The sequence below is a fragment of the Hippocampus bargibanti genome, linkage group LG01, assembly GCF_051943395.1.
Source record: "Hippocampus bargibanti isolate YZ-2025 linkage group LG01, ASM5194339v1, whole genome shotgun sequence".
Lineage (NCBI taxonomy): Eukaryota > Metazoa > Chordata > Actinopteri > Syngnathiformes > Syngnathidae > Hippocampus > Hippocampus bargibanti.
Window position 1 is genome coordinate 1,556,363 of NC_142734.1, and position 22,382 is coordinate 1,578,744.

Sequence of the window (22,382 nt, forward strand, 5' to 3'; positions counted from 1 at the left end):
GTTATATCGATATCGTTTATATTGATAATACTGCTTATTACGACACTATTTTCATTTCCTGTGCATATTTCTAGTCTTTTTATGTATAATTAGTTCCGTTTAGTACGATTCGTGATTTTTCCGATGATCCGGTTACTACGGTGCTCTTTTTCATCTCCCGCCGGCCATTTTGCTATGTTTATATCCATACAAGAGATAGTTAAGCTGAATCGATATTCGGTTAGGGGTTTCTACACAGTACCACCATTATCGAAATCTGTATCGGCCGCGCCGTTGGTCGACTTGGTCACGTGACTGAACATGAAAATAAAGAGCAAATTCAGGAATGGCGCTCAACGTCATGCTTTTCAATTCCCGAATAAAGTCGTGAATGGGTTAATTTATATATATATATATATTTTTTTGTGTGTGTTACAGCCATTCTCAGGTGACCAGATGGACGACTTCAGCAGTGAATTATTCAGCAGCTTCTTTGAAGACCATCTCTTAGAGCGCCCCCTGCTGGCAGACAGACATTCCTTCCTCCAAATGGAAACAGACAGCATTCCAGGTTACAATCATCGTCTTTCATGACTCAGCTTACAAACTTAATTGGTTCCCAGAAAATGTGTGTAAGATGAAAAGTTCATCTTCCGAACATTTATTTCCCATAAGAAACCATTAAAATGAGAATAATCCGTTCCCAGGTCCCCATAAAACATCATTTTCGACTAAATAAGCCTTAAAACTACACAAAAATTTGTTGACTGAGCATCCAGGCCATTTTCTGTCACACTAGCTTCCATTTTGGGTTATATAGCTAGCTATCTATTAGCTGTATAGCTATCTAGCTAGCTATCTATTAGCTAAATAGCTATCTAGCTAATTTGTATATGTATCGCTTATAAATGAAATGTATTATTATTATCAGAATCAGAATTATCTTTATTGCCAAGTATGTAGAACACACAAGGAATTTGTTTACACGCTGCACTAGTAATTATTAGGTTAAGTTATTATTATTATTACTATAAAAATATACCTTATTTTATGTATAATAAATGTGCAATGTTATTCTAATTAAATAAAACAGTACTGTGTAATAAAGTCGTTTTATTTACCTTAGTGATGGTAGTTGATGGCATGGAGTGTGAGGAGGAAAGGCAGGGAGTTACTGTTTGGAAGGTGCTTTCTCTGCAATAATACATACCCTCACTCACACTGTCCCCTGCAAGCTCATTTACATTAATTCAAATCAAGAGAAGTTTTTCAACCTCTTCTATTGCCGTTGCATAGACAACACGGAAACAAAGTGTAATGCAAAAAGTTCATCTTCCGAACATTTATTTCTCATAGGAAACCTTTAAAATGAGAATAATCTGTTCCCAGATCCCCATAAAACATAATTCTCGACTAAATAAGCCTTAAAACTACACAAAAAGATACCTTATTTTATGTATAATAAATGTGCTATTGTATTGTAATTCGACAAATAAACTGTACCCTCACTCACACTGTCCCCTGCCGCTAGCTTTATTAATCCAAATCAATAGAAGTTTTTCAACCTCTTCTATTGCCTGATAATATAATAAATTTGCATATACTTAAATTTACTTATATTTAAATTTGCATATACTCTCAATAAATAGTTTGGCAGAGGGCTGCAGAATTCAGACGTCTGTCATGGCTGTGTCTCCTGCCAGCAGTAAAGACAATCTTTCTGGATTCGAGTCTTTGTCCACAGTGTCCGATCGAATTCAGATATTTTTTTTTTAGGCCAGCAGAGAAGGTTTTGCAGGCCTTTACGGTCCGCCACTGCATTTTAATATCAAATCACTTTATTTTGATTTGCTATTGATTTTTTTTTTTTTTTTTTTTTGTGGCTTCACAGACATCCAAGGAGACCACAGTTACTCTTTGAGTGAAGACTCCGCCCCACAGAGCCCCGCCCTGTCAGTCAAGATGGACCAAGACTCTGGTGGGTCACTCTTCCTTAATAATAATAATAATAATAATAATAATAATAATAATAATAATAATAATAATAATCCATTTCATTTCTTGCTTTTGCCAATCTCTTCATCTGATGACGAATTGATAATACAGGTACAGTGATACCTTGGCTTACGATCATAATTGGTTCCCAGACAGAGTGTGTAAGGCGAAAAGTGTGTATCTCAAAAATTAATTTCCCATAGGAAACCATTAAAATGAGAGTAATCCGTTCCCAGGTCCCCATAAAACATAAATTTCTACAAAATACGCCTTGAAACTACACAAAAGATACCTTATTTTATGTATAATAAACGTGCGATGGTATTATAATTAAAGAAATAAACTGTACTGTATAATAAAGTCATTTTATTTACCTTTGAGATGGTAGTTGCCAATGGATGACCACTGTGTCCACTGCTGGGCCAGGGTTTTTGTCATTGTCATTCCAATTCCAGGGCCCACAGAATATTGAGTTTTACGAATACATAAATATTCAATGCAGCGTTACAAACATTACACTCACTTCTTTCATCAGAAAGAAATAGTTATTTTCTAAATGAAATGGCTCCGGAGTTATATGAGCTTGAAATGGGGGCAGATGTCCAAATTGCAATTTGTGCGTGAGAAGAGGACGTTCTTCTTCTTCATCTTTTTTTGTCTTTCTGGTCTGGTTTTGCATCTTGGCCTGATTGGTCTGCATGCTCCTCTGTTCTCCGTTTATCCTGGGGATCCTTCTGACTGTGCACTTTCCCCACTAAGTAAGCCCTGCCCACCTATCACGCGTATACGCACACACACACACATGCACACACACACACACACACACACACACACACACACACACACACACACACACACACACACACACACACACACACACACACACACACACACACACACTGACAAGCATATGGTTTTGAGTGCTCTCTTTCTAAAGCTGGAAGAGTCGCTGTCTCTCTCTCTCTCCCTCTCTCCTTTTCCCTTTGTCTCTCCCTCAGTCTCTTTCCCCCTCTGTCTGTCTGTCTGTCTCTCTCTCTCTCTCTCTCTCTCTCTCTCTCTCTCTCTCTCTCTCTTTCTCCCTCTCTCTCACTTGATGCAAAAAGCCCGCACAAGCCATCTGAACACTCGATGCAAAAAGCTATCAACCCAGCTAAACACAACACAATTGATGAGGAACTAGGTAAAATTATTGCAGAGAAAAAGCACCTACAAGGGATCATTCCTCAAGATGGTGAAAGGTTACGTTTCTCATCAAGTGTTTAATGCTGAGGAAACCGGCCACTCCATTCCATCAAGCCAACGACCATTACAAAGGTCAATAAAACCACTTTATTATACAGTACAGTTTATTTTTTTCATTATAATACCATAGCACATTTATTATTCATAAAATACGGTATTTTGTGTAGTGTTAAGGCTTAGAAATTTAGAAAAATATGTTTTATGGGGACCTGGGAACGGATTATTCTCATTGTAATGGTTTCCTATGGGAAATTAATTTTTGGGATACACACTTTTCGCCTGACACACTCTGTCTGGGAACCAATTAAGTTCGTAAGCCAAGGTATCACTGTATTTAATTTCCTTGTGGAAAACAAGTCCTTTAAAAGACAAGTTGCCATCTGTTCGGCCCATCTGTGTGCATTGAGTGATTTTTCTTTTGTTAGCTGTTGCGGCTTCAGCACGATTGTTATGATGCTAAGTTGACATGCGGGAAGCTCACGTTTGATTCCCCAATTTTTTTTGTGCTCCACTTGAGTCGTTGATTTACGAAGGCAACGTGATGCATTTTTGTGTTGCCGCCGCCTGCCATGGCCGCGCTCGCTATTGCTTTTTACGGCTTCTGTCCTGCCGAGAACATAGCTTTCTCTCTGTGCGCCTGCTGGGATGACACAGTTTGCAGCCTTTTATTTTTAAATGAGACTTTTCAATGAGTACAACATTTGTTGTCAATATTAATTTCGACTAAAGTAGCATTAAGGCCTCATAAACGCTGACGCCATTAAATTTAATTATACAATGACGCTACTTCGACCAGTAGCTAAGATGGTTGCTTTTTATTCGCTTGCTAATTGCTAGCTAGCTATTAGCTATCTATTCGCTAGCTGTTGGCTCTCTATTCGCTAGCTAGTAGCTGGCAAATAGATATGTATATTTTGTGTATTTTTTTTCAACCTCTTCAATTGACTGAGACTGTTGCTAGCTAATAGCTATCTATTCACTAGCTAATAGCTATCTATTTGCTGGCTAATAGCTATCTATTTGCTAGCTAATAGCTATCTGCTAGCTAATAGCTATCTATTCTCTGGCTAATAGCTATCTATTCGCTAGCTAATAGCTATCTGATCGCTGGCTAGTAGCTATCTGTTCGCTGGCTAATAGCTATCTATTCGCTGGCTGTCAGCTATATATTCACAAGCTAGCTAGCTTGATATCTATTTAAGTCACTTCGGGATTGAGTGAAGAAAAAAACTATCTATTAGCTAGCTAGCTAGATTTATATCTTTTTGATTTACTTCCGGGTTGAGTGAACGCTGAGTAACGAGCCAATCATAGTTTGCGAAACTTAAAAAAAAAAAACTATTAAATCAACAGAATATATTTGCAGTGTGCTAGCTCTGGCCAGTATGCACTTATCACAAGTGGCTAGTGATACTATGATTGGCTATACTATGACTAGCCAAGCATAATTTGTGAAAACTCTGACGTTGCCAAGCTGGCCTTGGGTTGCCAACTTGAAATCTGATTGGTTAGAGCAACAGTTTCATTTGATGCTCCGGGGCCTGCAGAACTGATTGTGAAGGCGTCCAGGTCGATTTCTGACCTCGGTAACAAATGTTGGCTGAAATGTGATTGGTTAAATGCTTAAATGTGAAAATAAACATTTGTGAAGCAGTGCAACAGGGGGAAGTAATGAAAAGAAGCTGACAATTTGGAATTATTTAATGGCGGCCAGTGGATTTGATCGTTAGGCCTTCAGTGGTGCTATGTCTGAATCAATAAAATATAAACTTAAACTTAAAAATGAAAATATACATTTGGGAAGCATCGCAACGGAGCAAAAGTAATGAAAGGAAGCTGAAAGACAATTCGGAATTATTTCATAAGAAATCATGGAGAAAATATAATTCACATTCGTCTGTGATTACGATATTTTTAGGCCAGCAGAGCAGGCCTTGACGGTCAGCCATTGCAAAGCTCACAACTCGACTCGGACGCTAGATTGAAGCTTCTGTTTGAAAAGTATTGTCAAACACACACACACACACACACACACACACACACACACTCACCACGGGCAAATTATGCACCCTGCCTGCGCGAGGGAGTGCGATTCCCTTTTGTGGCCTCGTATAATAACGAGGCTTGTCAGGAAGCGCTTTTGATTGATGGCTCCTGTTTCTCTTCACTGGCAAAGAAACACATCATTGCTTTCAGCCTTTTTAAAAAAACATTCTATAAGTGTAGCTTCTGTTTACAAGAAGTGAACATTTTTATATGGCCAGTGCGGGATGCTATGAAATTTATCTGATATCCACACTGAGTAAAACTAAATAAAGTGATACCTTGGCTTACCAACTGAATTGGTTCCCAGACAGAGTGTGTAAGGCGAAAGGTGTGTATTCCAAAAAATAATTTCCCATAGGAAACCATTAAAATGAGAATAATCCGTTCCCAGGTCCCCATAAAACATAATTTTCTAATTTTCTAAGCCTTAAAACTACACAAAATATACCTTATTTTATTTATAATAAATGTGCTATGGTATCATAATTAAAGAAAGTAAACTGTACTGTATAATAAAGTCGTTTTTTTTACCTTTGCGATGGTTTCATATTGTTATTGTCTCTCTTCTTCTCTGGCTTAGAATTTGAATGGAGCTTCAGCCAAGACCTGACGAGCATCTTAGTGAAACAAGAGGAGCCCGACGTCGCTCAATGTTCAGATCCGCAACCCGTGGAAGGCCCGTCGCTTATCCTAAGCCCCGCCCCCGCTCGGAAAGCCTCGTTATGGAGACACGCGGTGAGCATTCCACAAATTCCAGACCACTTCATATGTCCCAGATCAATAATAATAATAATAATAATACATTTCATTTATAAGCGCCTTTCAAAACTCTCATTGACACTTTACAGTCACAGGATTTTTTTTTTCTGCGGGTGAGCAGCGGCAGCCACACGCGCCAGCATTCACTCAACGCGGAAGTAACATAAAGTAAAAAAGTCATCTGTTTAGAAAACACTCACCATAAAATGCTATGCTAACAGTACAGGCCATATAATTCTAATTCATCTTAATTTTACTGTAGTAAGTAACTGAAATAGATACAAAGCTAGCTAATATATAGCTAATAGCGAGCCAGCTAGATAGCCAGCCAAATGGATAGCTAATAACTAGCTATCTAGCTAGCTAGTTTACTAGCTATAAAGCTAATTGCTAGCTATATAGATAACAGCTTTCTAGATAGCTATTACCTATATTAGCTAATATATAGCCAGCAAGCTAGGTAGCTAATATATAGCCAGCAAGCTAGATATCTAATATATAGCCAGCTAGCTAGATAACAAATAGATAGCCAGCTAGGTAGATAGCAAATAGATAGCTAGGTAGCTAACTAGATAGCAAATAGCTAGCTAGTTAGCTATCTATATAGCAAATAGCTAGCTAGTTAGCTATCTAGATAGCAAATAGCTAGCTAGGTAACTAGTTAGATAGCAAATAGCTCGCTAGGTAGCTATCTAGATAGCAAATAGCAAGCTAGCTAGCTAGTCAGATAGCTAGCTAGCAAGTATGAAGGAATGCGACTGATTGGTTTGCGCCCGCAGGATGAAGTGAAGACGGTGGCCATTAAAGACGAGCCCAGAGAGTTGGGCCAGTACCTCTGCCTTGCTAGCGGTATGCAAAGTTTGCGTCATTTACCGTCCGTTTGTCATCCCATAATCCTCACGGCAAGTCCTCGCCCCAATTTTTCCCCAGATGACGCCCTCCAGCTTCCACCCACTCCGCCCAGCAGCAACCACGGCGACAGCGACGGCTCCCTGCCGCCATCTTCACCGCAACAGAGGCCGGCGGGCCGTGGCGCCGCGTCTTCGTCCTCATCCGCGGCCATCTCGTCTTCGCCTTTGCTAACTGCCGCGCACGTCAGTAGCGCCACCTATCCTTTCTCTCCTTCTTTCATCCCATAATGATCAATGAAATATATCATTTTAATTATTAGTATTATGATTTCATTATTTGATGTACGTATACCGATAAAAAGGTTTCTTCAGGCGTCCTCTGTACTTCTTTGAAGGTGTCGGACGTTTCGCCTCTTATCCAAGAGGCTTTGTCAGCTAACTAAAATTTGCTGGTAGTTTGGCCCTATATATTTATATATATCCCTACTGTCCACACGTGGCGGTGCCAGACTCTGCTATGATTGGTCCCTGTTCTCAGGTTTGGGGGGGAGCAGAGGACTATTCCCTGCGGCTACACTGATTACTTCTATTGTCCTGCCTGAGTATGGGGTCTACGACTGGCCTGATTACCCCATTTGAACTGGTATCACCTCATTAGCATAGCTAAGCCTATGTTGCCTAAGAATTCGGTTGTAGGAACGATCCAAATTGAACCTCACCCCACCATGGCGATTTAGTGAAGGGTTTTGCTGTTTTATGAAAAAAGCTTCTTTTACTCCCCTTTCAAAGCATCTATTTTCTTTCGCGATGATTTTAACCTCATTGTCATCAATTGAGTGGTTGCTAGCTTTTTAGGTGCATGTGTTCTGCAGATTGTGAATTTGTTTAGTCTCCCCAATGTATTGCTCTTGACAATTTTCATTTTTACAATGTATTGAATACATTATTTTTTTGTTTTTATGGATGTATATTTATGTATGTATGTAATTTATTTTTTGTCTAGAAACTGCAGGGTTCCGGGCCCCTCTTGCTGACGGATGAAGAGAAACGGACCCTTGTGGCTGAGGGATACCCCGTACCCAATAAACTTCCTCTCACCAAAAGTGAAGAAAAGGCTCTGAAGAGAGTTAGACGAAAGATTAAAAATAAGGTAATAATAATAATAATAATAATAATAAGAATATATTTCATTTATAAGCGCCTTTCAAAACTCCCAAGGTCACTTTACAGTCACAGGATCAGTTTTTCTGTGGGTGAGCAGCGGCAGATACACACGCCAGCGTTCACTCAACCCAGAAGTAACTCTGATAGAAAGCTAGCTAGCTCATAGATAGCTAACAGATAGCTATTTAGGCCTTCACACGACCCGGAAGTAACACAGGTAGAAAGCTAGCTAGCTAATAGACAGCTTATAGATAGCTAATTGACTCAGATAGAAAGCTAGCTAGCTAATAGACAGCTAAGTGACTCGGATAGAAAGCTTGCTAGCTAATAGATAGCTAACATATAGCTATCTAGGCCTTCACACAACCGGGAAGTAACTCAGATAGAAATTTAGCTAGCTAATAGACAGCTAAGTGACTCGGATAGAAAGCTTGCTAGCTAATAGATAGCTAACATATAGCTATCTAGGCCTTCACACAACCGGGAAGTAACTCAGATAGAAAGCTAGCTCGCAAATAGACAGCTAATAGATCGCTAAATAACTCGGATAGAAAGCTAGCCAGCTAATAGATAGCTAACAAATAGCTATCTAGGCCTTCACACAACCCGGAAGTAACTCAGATAGAAAGCTAGCTAGCTAATAGACAGCTAAGTAACTCGGATAGAAAGCTAGCTAGCTAATAGACAGCTAAGTAACTCGGATAGAAAGCTAGCTAGCTAATAGACAGCTAATATATAGCTAAGTAACTCCGATAGAAAGCTAGCTAGCTAATTGATAGCTAAGAGATAGCTATCTAGGCCTTCACACAACCCGGAAGTAACGCAGATAGATAGCTAATAGACAGCTAATAGATATCTAAGTAACTCTGATAGAAAGCTAGCTAGCTAATAGACAGCTAATAGATCGCTAAGTGTTGTTCTTTTTGAGTGTTTTTTTTTGTCACTTTATCGAGTATTTTGCTTTCAAGTGTACATTCTGAAACTCGTCATCTTTGAGTACAATGAAAAACCCTTTCAAAATAAAAGTGTCGGAATAATAATTATTTTTTCTGTTTTGTAACTTGACCTCTAAAAAAAAGTGAAATTCAATGCATAGATTCTGACATGAAAATAATTCAATGTTTGTTTTTAAAAAAAAAACAACAACAACAGATCTCAGCTCAGGAGAGTCGGCGGAAGAAGAAAGAATATGTGGAATGTCTGGAGAAAAAGTAAGTTTCCATTTTTAAGGCTAAGCCCCGCCCACCTCACCCCGTTTCTTATCTCTGAAAGTGCTTATGTTCTTTCTTCCAATAATCCATCGGTGGCCCACCCTCTTAAATCACAAAAGCCTGAGTGCAAACGAACGCTCCCTTTCCAGATTCTTCTTGTGTATATCATAAGAGCAGACTCCGGGGGGTCTTAGGTGGGGTGGGGGTTGCAATCCAGCTGTTTGTAATTTATACGTCTTCCCAGCTCTGTTTGTAGCCACTGACACGGGGTCATCTATATATATATATATATATATATATATATATATATATATATATATATATATATATATATATATATATATATATATATATATATATATATATACAGTGATACCTCGGTTTACGAACCCCTTGGCTTACGAACTTTTCGGTTTACGAACGTTAAATTTATGAAAATTTTACCTTGGAATACAAATTATTTTTCGGGATACACACGGAGCTGCCACAATGAGTGATGTGTCGTTGGCGAATGAGCGCGTTCTCCTAACAAGAAAATGGCAGCCGGCTTGTTTTGGTCCTCTATTCCCCGCCCCCAGTCTTCGGTTAAAGCTACGTGATTGGTCAAAAATGCAGCAGTGAGGTGGTTTACAGACAGAGAGAGAGTGAAGCCATTCTCCAAAAAAAGAAAATGGCAGCCAACATTTTTTTTGTCCTCTATTCCCCGCCCCCAGTCTTTGGTTAAAGCCACGTGATTGGTCAAGAACGCAGCAGTGAGGGGAGGTGGTTTAAACATTAAAGAGACATGCAGACGACAGAGAGAGAGTGACAAAATGGATAGAAAACAGTGAAACTTGGACTCGTTTCAACTTTTAATAGTTTAAAGGCAGAGTGTACACTGCAAGGTTAAAATATCCCATCAATCAGCCCTCCACAAATAACCCGCACAAGCCATCTTTACAATTTGAAGAGAAAATCTGTACACTTGATGCAAAAAGCTATCAAGCCAGCTAAACCGAACACAAATAATGATGAACAAGGTAAAATGATGGCAGAGAAAGCACCTACAAGGGATCATTCCTCAAGACGGTGAAAGAAGAAGACTACGTTCCTCATCAAGTGTTTAATTGTGATGATGTTTTTCTTGCCCTAGGGTGGAGAACTACACGTCAGAAAACGGTGACTTGTGGCAAAAAGTGGAAAACTTGGAGACAGCCAACAGGTGAGGCTCACTGCACATAAACAGCAAATAGATGCGTGCAAATGGACCACTTTTTTTCCATTCATTGAAGGTGCATTTTATTATCCTGTGCACCTAATATATGGAAAAAGTTTGGAAATACACCATTCATTTGTCAAATATAAACGTACAGTGATACCTTGGCTTACGAACTTAATTGGATCCCAGAAAGAATGTGTAAGGTGAAAAGTGTGTATCCCAAAAATTAATTTCCCATAGGAAACCATTAAAATGAGAATAATCTGTTCCCAGGTCCCCATAAAACATCATTTTCTAATTTTCTAAGCCTTAAAACTACACAAAATAGACCTTATTTTATGTATAATAAATGTACTATGGTATTATAATTAAAGAAATAAACTGTACTGTATAATAAAGTCATTTTATTGACCTTTGTGACGGTCGTTAATGGCATGAAGTGGCCAGTTTCATCAGCATGAAACACTTGATGGAGGAACGTAGCCTTCTTCTTTCACCATCCTTGTAGGTGCTTTTTCTGCGATAATTTTACCTAGTTCCTCATCAATTGTGTTCCGTTTAGCTGGGTTGATAGCTTTTTGCGTCAAGTGTACAGATGGCTTGTGCGGGTTATTTGTGGAGCCTGATTGATAGGAATTTTCACCTTGCAGTCTACACTCTGCCTTTGAACTATCAAAGTTGAAACGAGATTATGTCATTGTAACGAACAACACAAAAACAACCCCTCTCAGTGTCTGCAGACCATTTTGTCAAATATAAACGCATCTCCTCCCTTACACGCACGATTGTATATTTAGAATGCAGTCAAATAAATTACAGCAGCATCTGCTCTGACTGCATCTTGGAGAACGTTCAGGTTTTCGCAAACGCTGGCTGCTAGAAGAAGCGCTGGTGGAAGGAGAACCGGGGGTGGGGGGGGGGGTTCTATCTGTTGCAGTCTGTAATTAAAGTTTTCAGCGGGGAACCGCCCACCCTGCATATCCAGCCCACCCGCACACACACACACAACAAACATGTTTATTGCTAGCTAGCTATTCACTATGTAACTGACTGGCTATCTAGCTAGGTATCTGCGATGCATCTATTGGCTAGCTACCTAGCTGGCTATCTATTAGCTAGCTACATAGCTGGCTATCTATTTGCTATCTATTAGCTAGCTACCTAGCTGGCTATCTATTTGCTAGCCATTTGCTATCTATTAGCACATGTAGCTTGCTATTTATTAGCTATGTGGCTATCTAGCTAGTTAGCTAACTGTGTAGCTGGCTATCTATTGGCTATCTGTCTAGCTAGCTAGCTATGTAGCTGGCTATTTATAAGATATATGGTTATCTAGTTAGTTAGCTAACTGTCTAGCTGGCTAGCTTTCTATTTATTTGAGTTACTTCTGGGTTGAATGACCGCTGGCGCATGTGGCTGCCGCTGCTTACCCACAGAAAAATATCCTGTGACTGTAAAGTGACCTTGAGAGTTTTGAAAGGCGCTTCGAAATGAAATATGTTATTATTATTGGATGTTGATGTAGTCCTAAAACTCAATATTCTGTAAATCCTGGAATTTGAGTGACAATGACAAAAACCCTGGCACTGGAGTGGACACATTTTTGCACATCAAAGTGCATGTGTTGTGTGTCACAAGGGAGTGACATTGGTCGAATAAGTCTGCCTGACTTGCTCATCTGCCATTTGACGATTCCTACGAGAGTTTGGAGAATTCCATGGGTTCACTTGGTTGCTTTTGGGGTCGTGGCTTCTGTACGAGTTGAATGTGTGGATGAGTTCTTGTGAAAATGTCTCCCCCCACTGTTCACTTTGTGCCATTGCAGCACATACCATCAGAACCCTGCTCTCCAGGTCACACCAAATCATGGCGTCGTGGTCTTCTTGCATTGGGGGATTAATCTTGACGCTCAATGTGCTTGATTTACACTCAATTCATGGCAAATTTTTGCGTAAATCATCTGAAAGTTTGGTTAATACGTCATGGACACACTTAAAAAAAAAGTTACATCACCATGACGCATCATAAAATATGTACCTTGGCTTACAAACTTAATTGGTTCCCAGACAGAGTGTCTAAGGCGAAAAGTGCGTATCCCAAAAATTACTTTTCCATAAGGAACCATTAAAATGAGAATAATCCGTTCCCAGGTCCCCATAAAATATAATTTACAAATTTTCGAAGCCTTAAAACTACGCAAAATATACCTTATTTTATGTGTAATTAATGTGCTGTGGTATTATACTTAAATAAATAAACTGTACTGTATAATAAAGTCATTTTATTTACCTTTGTGATGGTCGTTGATGGCTAGATGCAATGGAGTGGCCGGTTTCCTCAGCATTAAACACTTGATGAGGAACGTAGCCTTCTTCTTTCGCCATCTTGAGGAATGTGCTTTCTCTGCCATCATTTTACCTTGTTCCTCATCAATTGTGTTCTGTTTAGCTGGGTTGATAGCTTTTTGCATCAAGTGTACAGATGGCTTATGCGGGTTATTTGTGGAGACTGATTGATGGGATCTTTTAACCTTGCAGTCGACACTCTGCTTTTGAACTATCAAAGTTGAAACAAGTCCAAATTTCACTGTTTTCTATCCATTTCATCACTCTCTCTCTCTGTCGTCTGCCTGCCTCTTTAATGTTTAAACCACGTCCACTGACTGCTGCGTTCTTGACCAATCACGTGGCTTTAACCGAAGACCGGGGGCGGGGAATAGAGGATAAAAACAGTCGGATGGCATTTTCTTGTGAGGAGAACGAGCTCGTTCGCGAACGACACATCACTCATTGTGGCAGCTCCGCGTGTATCCCGAAAAATAGTTTGTATGCCAAGGTAAAATGTTCGTAAAGCGAAAAGTTCGTAAGCCAAGGGGTTCGTAAACCGAGGTATCACTGTACATTTTTCTGAATCTCCTTTGAGTGTTTGTATGAGGAATAAATCTATTTGATCATTTTTTTTTTGTTTTCTGCAGAACGCTTCTCCATCAACTCCAGAAACTCCAATCGCTCATTTCAGGGAAAGTTATCCCGCGCACTTGCAAAATGGCTTCCACTCAAACCGGGACGTGCCTCATGGTAAGTGTGGCGGGTCGTCGGTTCCTGCTACCGGTTTTGGGTTTTGACTATTTTTTTTTTGTTTGTTGTTCTCTCTGTGCAGATGATGGCACTGTGTTTTGTCCTGGTGTTGGGATCCTTCTCTCCATGCCTCTCTCCTCTCTCCTCGGTCACTTCTTCCCCTTTGCATCCTTCTTCCCTTCCCTCTCAACAGTCAGAGGAGCTGTACACCACCAATCGCGGTATGAAATTAATGTTGGACTCGTTTCAACTTTGATAGTTCAAAGGCAGAGTGTAGACTGCAAGGTTAAAAGATCCCATCAATCAGGCTCCGCAAATAACCCTCAAGTCATCTGTACACCTGATGCAAAAAGCTAGCAACCCAGCTAAACGAGTTAGGTAGCCACCTAGGTAGCTAGCTAGGTAGCTAGACGCTACAGTAGAGGCTGGGATTACTCATGACTTCTACAAGGGGAAAAAGAGTCGTGACTGCTGACAGTAGTTGCGAGACCTAGGTAGCTAGCTAGGTAGCCAGTTAGGTATCTAGCGAGATAACCAGCTAGGTAGATAGATAGCCAGCTATGTAGCTAGCTAGATAGCCAACTAGCAAATAGATAGCCAGCTAGGTATCTAGCTAGGTAACCAGTTAGGTATCTAGCTAGGTAACCAGCTAGGAAGCTAGCTAGATAGCCAGCTAGGTAGCTATCTAGGAAGCCAGCTAGGTAGCTAGCTAGATAGCCAAATAGCAAATAGATAGCCAGCTATGTAGCTAGCTTGATAGCCAAATAGCAAATAGATAGCCAGCTATGTAGCTAGCTAGTTAGCCAAATAGCAAATAGATAGCCAGCTAGGTATCTAGCTAGATAGCCAGCTAGGTATCTAGCTAGGTATATAGATAGCCAGCTATGTAGCTAGCTAGATAGCCAAATAGCAAATAGATAGCCAGCTAGGTATCTAGCTAGATAGATAGCTATGTAGCTAGCTAGATAGCCAAATAGCAAGTAGATAGCCAGCTAGGTATCTAGCTAGATAACCAGCTAGGTATCTAGCTAGGTAACCAGATATGTAGCTAGATAGCCAGCTAGGTAGCTAGCGAGATAGCCAGATAGCAAATAGAGAGCCAACTAGGTAGCTAGCTCGGAAGCCAGCTAGGTAGCTAGCTAGGAAGCCAGCTAGGTAGCTAGCTAGGGAGCCAGCCAGTTGGCGAAGCTAGGTAGCCAGCTATTTGGCTAAGCTAGGTAGCCAGCTATTTGGCTAAGCTAGTTGGCTAAGCTGACTAAGCTGTGTTCCTTTTCTGAGGTGCAGTCCGCTCCCGAAGCCTCCTCTTCTTCGACGAAGGGTCTCCATTGGCGGGAAGTCCCGCAACGTTAGCGGTGGAGAGGTTGCGATCACAAAACCGCATCCAGATGAGCCGCCATAAGTCTGACGTCCACAAAAAGCAGACCGCCGGTCCCAAGTCGGATCACAGGTACCATTAGACCACTCCAAAAGTTCTACGTGCTGAATGATGACCACCACTGTCCCCCTTTCAGTGTAAATCAACCAAACGACAGTTCGGGTTTCTTCTGACACCTCGGACCACCACAGCTGACCCTCCCTCAAGCTTCACGTCACGTAGCCCACCCAAGCCACCATTGGCACATATTTTATACATACATGAAGATCTCACATTGTTACGTGGGATTAATGACCTCATAAATACATCTGTGTAAGAGCTCAGTCATAACGGAGTTGTCCATCGATGAAAAGGTTTCTTCAGACGTCATCTGTACTTCTTTGAAGGTGTCGGATGTTTCGTTTATCATCCGAGAAGCTTCGTCAGCGAACTAAAAAAAATGCTGGTAGCTCTGGCCCTATATATAATAATCATAATAATACATTTTATTTCAAGCGCCTTTCAAAGCTCTCGAGGACACTTGACACTGCTTACTACACTTTATATATCCCTGATGGGGCAATCAGGGCCAGTCATAGACCACAATCAGTCAGGACTAAAGAAGTAATCAGTGTAGCCTCAGGGAATTGTCCCCCCCAACCTTAGAGCAAGGACCTATCAAAGCAGAGGTATTATTATTATGTATTATTGATTATTATTATATATAGGGCCAGAGCTACCAGCAATTTTTTTTGTTCGCTGACGAAGCTTCTCGGGTGAGAAAGGGGTTTCTCCTCAGTTAGTGCACTCTGCTAGCATGTTTCAGAATAGATATACTCGAGTCTTCTCGCGCAGAAAGCCTTTCAGGTGCCTTCATATTCAGATTCAAAAACCACATGGCCTTATACGTACGATTGAGTGAAAAGTGCGAACTTAAAACTCCGCAAATTGAATGTTAAACTGAAAATTAGACGGCTCATCCATTGGTTGGTGGCTATGAAAGCTTTGTAAGTTCCAACTGAAGTCCCACATTTGCCTCAATGCAAGTCGTATGTCCGACAAAAAAAAAAATATTAGTATTATTAGCTAGCTCTTAGCCAGCTAGCTTTAAGCTATTTGAGTTACTTCCGGGTTGAGTGATTATTAGCTAAGTCTTAGCTAGCTGCTATCAAGCTTTCTATCTATTTGAGTTACTTCTGGGTTCATAATAATAATAATAATAATAATAATAAATTTCATTTGAATGATTATTAGCTAACTCTCAGCTAGCTAGGTATCTTTCTATCTATTTGACTTACTTCCGGGTTGATTGATTATTAGGTAACTCTTAGCTAGCTAGCTTTCGATCTATTTGAGTTATTTCCGGGTTGATAATAATAATACATTTCATTTCAGTGATGTTTAGCTAATGCTTGGCTAGCTACCTAGCTTTCTATCTATTTGAGTTACTTCCGGGTTGAGTGATTATTAGCTAACTCTTAGCTAAATAGCTAGCTTTCTATCTATTTGAGTTACTTCCGGGTTGATAATAATAATAATAATAATACATTTCATTTCAGTGATGTTTAGCTAACGCTTGGCTAGCTACCTAGCTTTCTATCTATTTGAGTTACTTCCGGGTTGAGTGATTATTAGCTAACTCTTAGCTAAATAGCTAGCTTTCTATCTATTTGAGTTACTTCCGGGTTTAGTGATTATTAGCTAACTATTAGCTAATATAATAGCTAATATATTAGCTAACGATAATAATAATAATATATTTCATTTGAGTGATTATTAGCAAACTCTTGGCTAGCTAGCTAGCTTTCTATCTATTTGAGTTACTTCCGGGTTGAGTGAATGCTGGCACGTGTGGCTGCCGCTGCTCACCCACAGAAAAACTGATCCGTTTATTGTAAAGTGACCTTGAGAGTTTTGAAAGGCACTTATAAATGAAATGTATTATTATTATTATTATTATTATTATTATTCCAGAGGTCTCTTCTCAACTTAAATGAATTAATTTTCATCCATTCATTTTGCCTGACCCTAAATTCAAACGCCTGAATTTTCTGACTGAAGAATTCTGACAGGAAGCTGGAAAACGTGAGTTATTTTTATGAAATTGTGCGTGTGTGTATGTGTATATAGTTGCAGCATTAAAAATAAGCATATTTAAATTATGCAACAAAAATATGAAATATTGGTTTAAATTTTTAGTTTACACATTATCCCCTTGTTTTTTCTATGTAATGGTAAGAAATGATAAAAAATGACACTATTGCTAATCAAGGCAAAACTGACAAATTTTAATTGACTGTTTTTATTGGATTAGAAATATTTGGACAAATCAAATGCCCATGTAGATGTATTTATTGCTGTTTATAGAGAGTGTGTATATATATCAAATTACATTCCCAGACATGAAACACAACAATCATATTCAAAAGTACATATGGTTTAAAAAAAAACTTTATTTACCCATGTTCTGTTCGGCCATGGGGATAATCTGTATCCAAATCAATCCGTTGTAAATTAGAAAAATCAGAAATACTTCAAGTAATGTTTACAGACGACCGTTATTGTTGTTGTACAGTGTCTTGCATGTTTTTCCATATATCCCTGTTATATTTAGTGTAGTCAGTAGAGTAGAAACAAGCAAAATATTAAAAATCTGCATCAGCATCACCGTCTCTTGGCTTTCTTGCTGTATGATTAATACAGACCTGTCAACCGGTCGTATTCTGTACGATTTTTGTACAGTTTTACATGTGTACGGCATGCAAGAACGTTTGAACGGGAAACGCAAACATTGTTTAATATAATTTTGAGATATTTTCGATTCCGTTTTTGTCATTAAACAATAGCAATCATGTTAATGATAACAAATATCGATACTCTTAAGGAGCGAAGTCGACCACCGAGAAAACAAGTCCGTGCGGAAACAGTAATACGGAAGAGGATTAGGGCCACTGAAGAAAAAGAAATACGGTTGGCAAAATTCTGACTTTAATCTCAGAATTCTGACTTTAAAGTCAGAATTATTTTCGTTGCGACTTTAAAGTCAGAATTCTGACTTTATTCTCAGAATTCGAAACAAAAGTGCCGGTCAAGTGGAATTTTATTTTGAAATCAGTTAAAACATTTTACCGTGTATTTCTTTCGCCGTAATATCATTCGTATTTTTTAATAAACATTATACTGTACATCGTAAGAACACACTCAAATTATTATTTTTTTTTTGCTGTGAACAAATTCAATTTGTCCACAATAAAAAACAATGCTCTCCAACAAAGAACATACTTTGCATCTATCCCGGTCAAGAATGATGTCACAAACGTTTATTATGGTAGATAAAGGACATTAAAAAAGAACAATTACAATTACTATTACAATAAGTTTTGACAAGACATACAGTAAATAAGCAAATTAATAACGTAGCTTTAATGATTAGATTTTATCGTTCCGTTTCTCTGGCGATGTCTCTAGCAATTTCTCTCACGTGACAAGGAACCCGGAAGTGATCATGACAAAATATTCCAAATAAGGTATTAAGGACGATTTTTAAAAAAATAAATATGAAAGTTCACATAGAAACGTTCTACACATTACAAGACCAAATAAATTATATATTTTGTTGTAATGGCAACCAATGACTATATTGGTGCCAGTTACATACTTGATTATTGCTAGAAATATGTTGGAACTTGTTTAAAGTATCCATGTTTACATGTGAAATTTTGTTCATAAAATTGCACAATGAAATATTACACACACGTTTTTTTTTCTCAGTAAGGAAAAATTAGTAAGATCAGTGTGTCGTTGACACTGTAATCACAACTCCATCTTGTTTTTAGTCCACTTGTTATATAGCCTTTAATCGTCCCACAATGGGAAATTTACAAAATGGCGGAAATGCGCTACAAAACAAACACTCCCAAAAATGCTAACGCTAAAAATGAGCCAGTATTTATTTGGGAATTGAAAAGTGTGACGTGGAGCACCATTCCCGACTTTTTTCGGGTTTTGGTTTTTCGATAAAGCGCTAGTCAAACCTCTGGAAATGTTTTTCCTTTCTACGGGGGGGCAGCATTCGCCTTTTGTCCATGTTAGCTCTTTGTTACAGCTTCAGCTGTTATTAAAGCGCTATATTAGCTAGCTAGCTAACTATTAGCTGTCTAGCTAACTGGCTGTCAAGCTATTGGCTATCTGGCTATCGATTACCTATTGATTTGCTATTCATTAGCTAGCTAGCTTTCTACTACTTGAGTTACATTGGGGTTGCTGGCGCATGTGGCTGCCGCTGCTCACCCACAGAAAAACTTATCCTGTGACTGCAAAATGACCTTGAGGGTTTTGAAAGGCGCTTAGAAATGAAATGTATTATTTTTATTGAGCCAAACTCCACCGAGTTCAGGCGCACTATGAGCTAAAATGTTTAAGGACAAGCTGTTTGCGAAGTTCCTCGGCTTGAACGTCACGGTCCTCGGGTCTCTGCTCCAGAGTTTCGGGTTGTTCCAGGGGGTCCGTCCTTTCCAAAGTCCAGGCATCTAATCCTGACTGGAGGGAAGCGTTGTGGAGGACGCAACAAGCCAACACGATGGACGCACTCCTTTCTGGTGAGTACTGTGCACAGCAGTGATGGGAAGAGTAGTACTACTTCAGTTTCCGGAATGTACATGTCAGGAGCATACAGTGTGTGTTCTATTTTTGACATGACAGCTTAAGTGATACCTTGGCTTACGAACTTAATTGGTTCCCAGACAGAGTGTGTAAGGCGAAAAGTGTGTATCCCAAAAATTAATTTCCCATAGGAAACCATTAAAATGAGAATAATCCGTTCCCGCGTCCCCATAAAACATACCACAAACACAAATTTCTACACTCTAATTTTCTAAGCCTTAGAACTACACAAAATATACCTTATTTTATGTATATGTGCTATGGTATTATAATTAAAGAAATAAACTGTACGGTGTAATAAAGTTGTTTATTTACCTTTGTGATGGTCGTTGATGGCTTGATGCGACCTTGAGAGTTTTGAAAGGTGCTTTCAAATCAAATGTATTATTATTGTTATTAGCATTCTTATTGCTATTATTAGCATTATTATCTAGCTGGCTATCTATCTATTAGCTATCTAGCTGGCTAGCTATCGAGCTAGCTATCTAACTTATCCTGTGACTGTAAAGTGACCTTGAGAGTTTTGAAAGGAGCTTATAAATCAAATGTATTATTATTATTATTATTATTACGTCAATATAAACACAAGTGAAATACCTGCAAATATCCTTTGGTGCCATCTAAACATCTGAATCTTGTCTGGATGGCTCGAAACGTTCTATCCACAATCTCATGTGTGGCTGTGTGAGCAAGATTGTATGCAAACTCTGCAGGGGATTCAGGACAATCCACCGGGGTCATCAACCACTTCCTTAGAGGATAACGGCCATCACCTAGTAAGAAAAAAAAAAAAAAACCTTAAACATATTTTTCAGCATCACTTTGGTTCGCTGACGAAGCTCTTCGGATGAGGAGCGAAACACCTTCAAAGAAGTACAGATGACGGCTGAAGAAACCTTCAAAGAACTACGCTTCTAGATGTTAAGATGGAGAGACAAAAATGCTTACCGAGCAAATAGCCCTCCGTAGTTTCTTGCACTTCTTTAAATAGGACAGATCTTTCCAGAACATCTACACTTTTCAATCCACCGGGCCAGTGAGTCTCTGCACTGAGTAACAAGCCTCGGGCGTCGCAAACAAGCTGACAGCCGATGGAGTGAAATCCTTTCTTGTTCACGTATGACGAGTCTTCGCTGTTTGGAGCTTTGATGGCAACCTGAACACAGTCAAGCACTCCGAGAACACCCGTCAATCCTGCCACCTTCTGGAACTCCTCGGATGTCTGCTCTCGGATCATGGACTCTCTACGCAAACATCCATTCATGTACACTGATACCTCGGTTTACCAACCCCTTGGTTTTACGAACATTTACGTTAAATTTCTGACAATTTTAGTAAAAAAAAAAACAACATTATTTGACAGTACAGTTTCTTTCTTTTATTGTAATACCATAGCACATTTATTATACATAAAATAAGGTATGATTTGTGTAGTTTTAAGGCTTAGAAAAATAGAAAAGTATGTTTTATGGGGTCCTGGGAACGGATTATTCTCATTTTAATGGTTTCCTATGGGAAATTATTTTTGGGATACACACTTTTCGCCTTACACACTGTCTGGGAACCAATGAAGTTCGTAAGCCAAGGTATCACTGTACATCAGTCCAGCAAGCTAAATAATCTTGATGATTCACTGACCTGTGCAATGTGATGAACTGAGGAGCTTTCTCAACCAGAGCTCTCGTCACATTGGAAACGCATCTGGACATGGACGCTTGACTGATTCCAATGGTATCTCCCATTGACGTCTGGAAAGAACCTGATGTGTAGAAGCCCAACGCGGCCAGGACCTGGACCTCAGGACTAATGGCTCTGGATCTCTGTGTGCGTCTACATAAGGACTGGTAGCCAAGAGAAACATCAAATACCGTGCTAGCTCTCAGAAAGATGGTGTGATGTCGTTACCTCGCTGAGTAACTCCACCAAGTACAGGATGAACTCTCTGGGGAAGCCAAATTGTGTGAGAAGAAAGTCGTCTGATACAGAGGCCAGATCAAAACGGTCCAGGGTCTTGTGACCACGGCCATGCAACAGTAGATCGCAGTCCAAAATGGCTATTGAGATAGCCATGCTGTTTAGAACAATCACAAATACACGTTTAGATGACAAGAAACTGTATTATGATGAACATTTAGCCAATGCAAATGGCATCCGTTAATTTGGCTTTTAAATGCATGTAATCTTCATGTATAAATGTTGCTACGTTGCAGCTAAAAAAATACAGATTTTATGCGAATTGATTGAAAGTAAAGTAACATGCGAGATAAACCAGACTGTCAAATTAAGACGTATTTAATCCGATGTAAAAATGTTTATTCGAGGGCATCGTCGACCACAATTCACAACACAATATCCGAATTAATGCACAGAAAATAATAAAATACTGTTTTATTATTTTACCTCTTTTATTTTACCACTGAAATGTTTTCCAATGTACCTTCTCTGCAGAGTACGACGGAGAAAAACTACCTTACTACACTCGTTCGTAGATTCGGCCAATTTATTTTTAAGACTCTTGCCTCCGACATCAAATTTAAAGGCAAAATCAGGATTAAAATTTAATTAAATGTAACAGGTTAAAAATATCCAAATTATTCTTTGCATTTTTCGTTTTTGATGTGTCCCCCATTCAAATTGTCGAAAGTGCCATTGGGAAAGCTATGTTTGCTAAACACGTCGACATGGGGAATAGTGATGGGAATTCCGGCTCTTTTCAGAGAGCTGGTTTTTTTGGCTCAGGTCACGAGAAGGATTCGCCCTAATAGCCCTCATTTGGCTCTTCTGTTGGTTCGGTTCCCATTTCAGGCTTCTTGTTAGGAACCGGCTCTCTTGGTTCACTTCTCT

At 39.4% G+C, this 22,382-nt stretch overlaps 2 protein-coding genes across 2 annotated transcripts in view; one reads left to right on the plus strand and one right to left on the minus strand.

Annotated features, from left to right (window-relative positions):
• The window catches only part of creb3l1 (cAMP responsive element binding protein 3 like 1), a 21,061-nt gene extending 5,699 nt beyond the window's left edge, over positions 1-15,362 (plus strand). Inside the window, exons 2-13 of the mRNA XM_089021996.1 lie at positions 418-550; positions 1,871-1,957; positions 5,843-5,997; positions 6,801-6,870; positions 6,952-7,115; positions 7,876-8,022; positions 9,189-9,247; positions 10,380-10,448; positions 13,420-13,522; positions 13,605-13,743; positions 14,807-14,969; positions 15,034-15,362. Of these exons, the coding sequence (XP_088878122.1) occupies positions 418-550; positions 1,871-1,957; positions 5,843-5,997; positions 6,801-6,870; positions 6,952-7,115; positions 7,876-8,022; positions 9,189-9,247; positions 10,380-10,448; positions 13,420-13,522; positions 13,605-13,743; positions 14,807-14,969; positions 15,034-15,070 (1,326 nt within the window). The 3' untranslated portion in view covers positions 15,071-15,362. The remainder of the gene's footprint in view (positions 1-417; positions 551-1,870; positions 1,958-5,842; positions 5,998-6,800; positions 6,871-6,951; positions 7,116-7,875; positions 8,023-9,188; positions 9,248-10,379; positions 10,449-13,419; positions 13,523-13,604; positions 13,744-14,806; positions 14,970-15,033) is intronic.
• A 2,622-nt stretch (positions 15,363-17,984) lies between these two features.
• harbi1 (harbinger transposase derived 1) lies at positions 17,985-22,179 on the minus strand. The gene is made up of 6 exons (XM_089022694.1): positions 21,939-22,179; positions 21,444-21,609; positions 21,177-21,379; positions 20,487-20,782; positions 20,136-20,311; positions 17,985-19,481 (listed from the first exon to the last, which is right to left on the minus strand). Exons 2-6 carry the CDS (start codon positions 21,606-21,608, stop codon positions 19,278-19,280), a joined length of 1,044 nt encoding a protein of 347 aa, XP_088878820.1. The 5' UTR covers position 21,609; positions 21,939-22,179; the 3' UTR covers positions 17,985-19,277.
• Between the last annotated feature and the right edge of the window lie 203 nt (positions 22,180-22,382).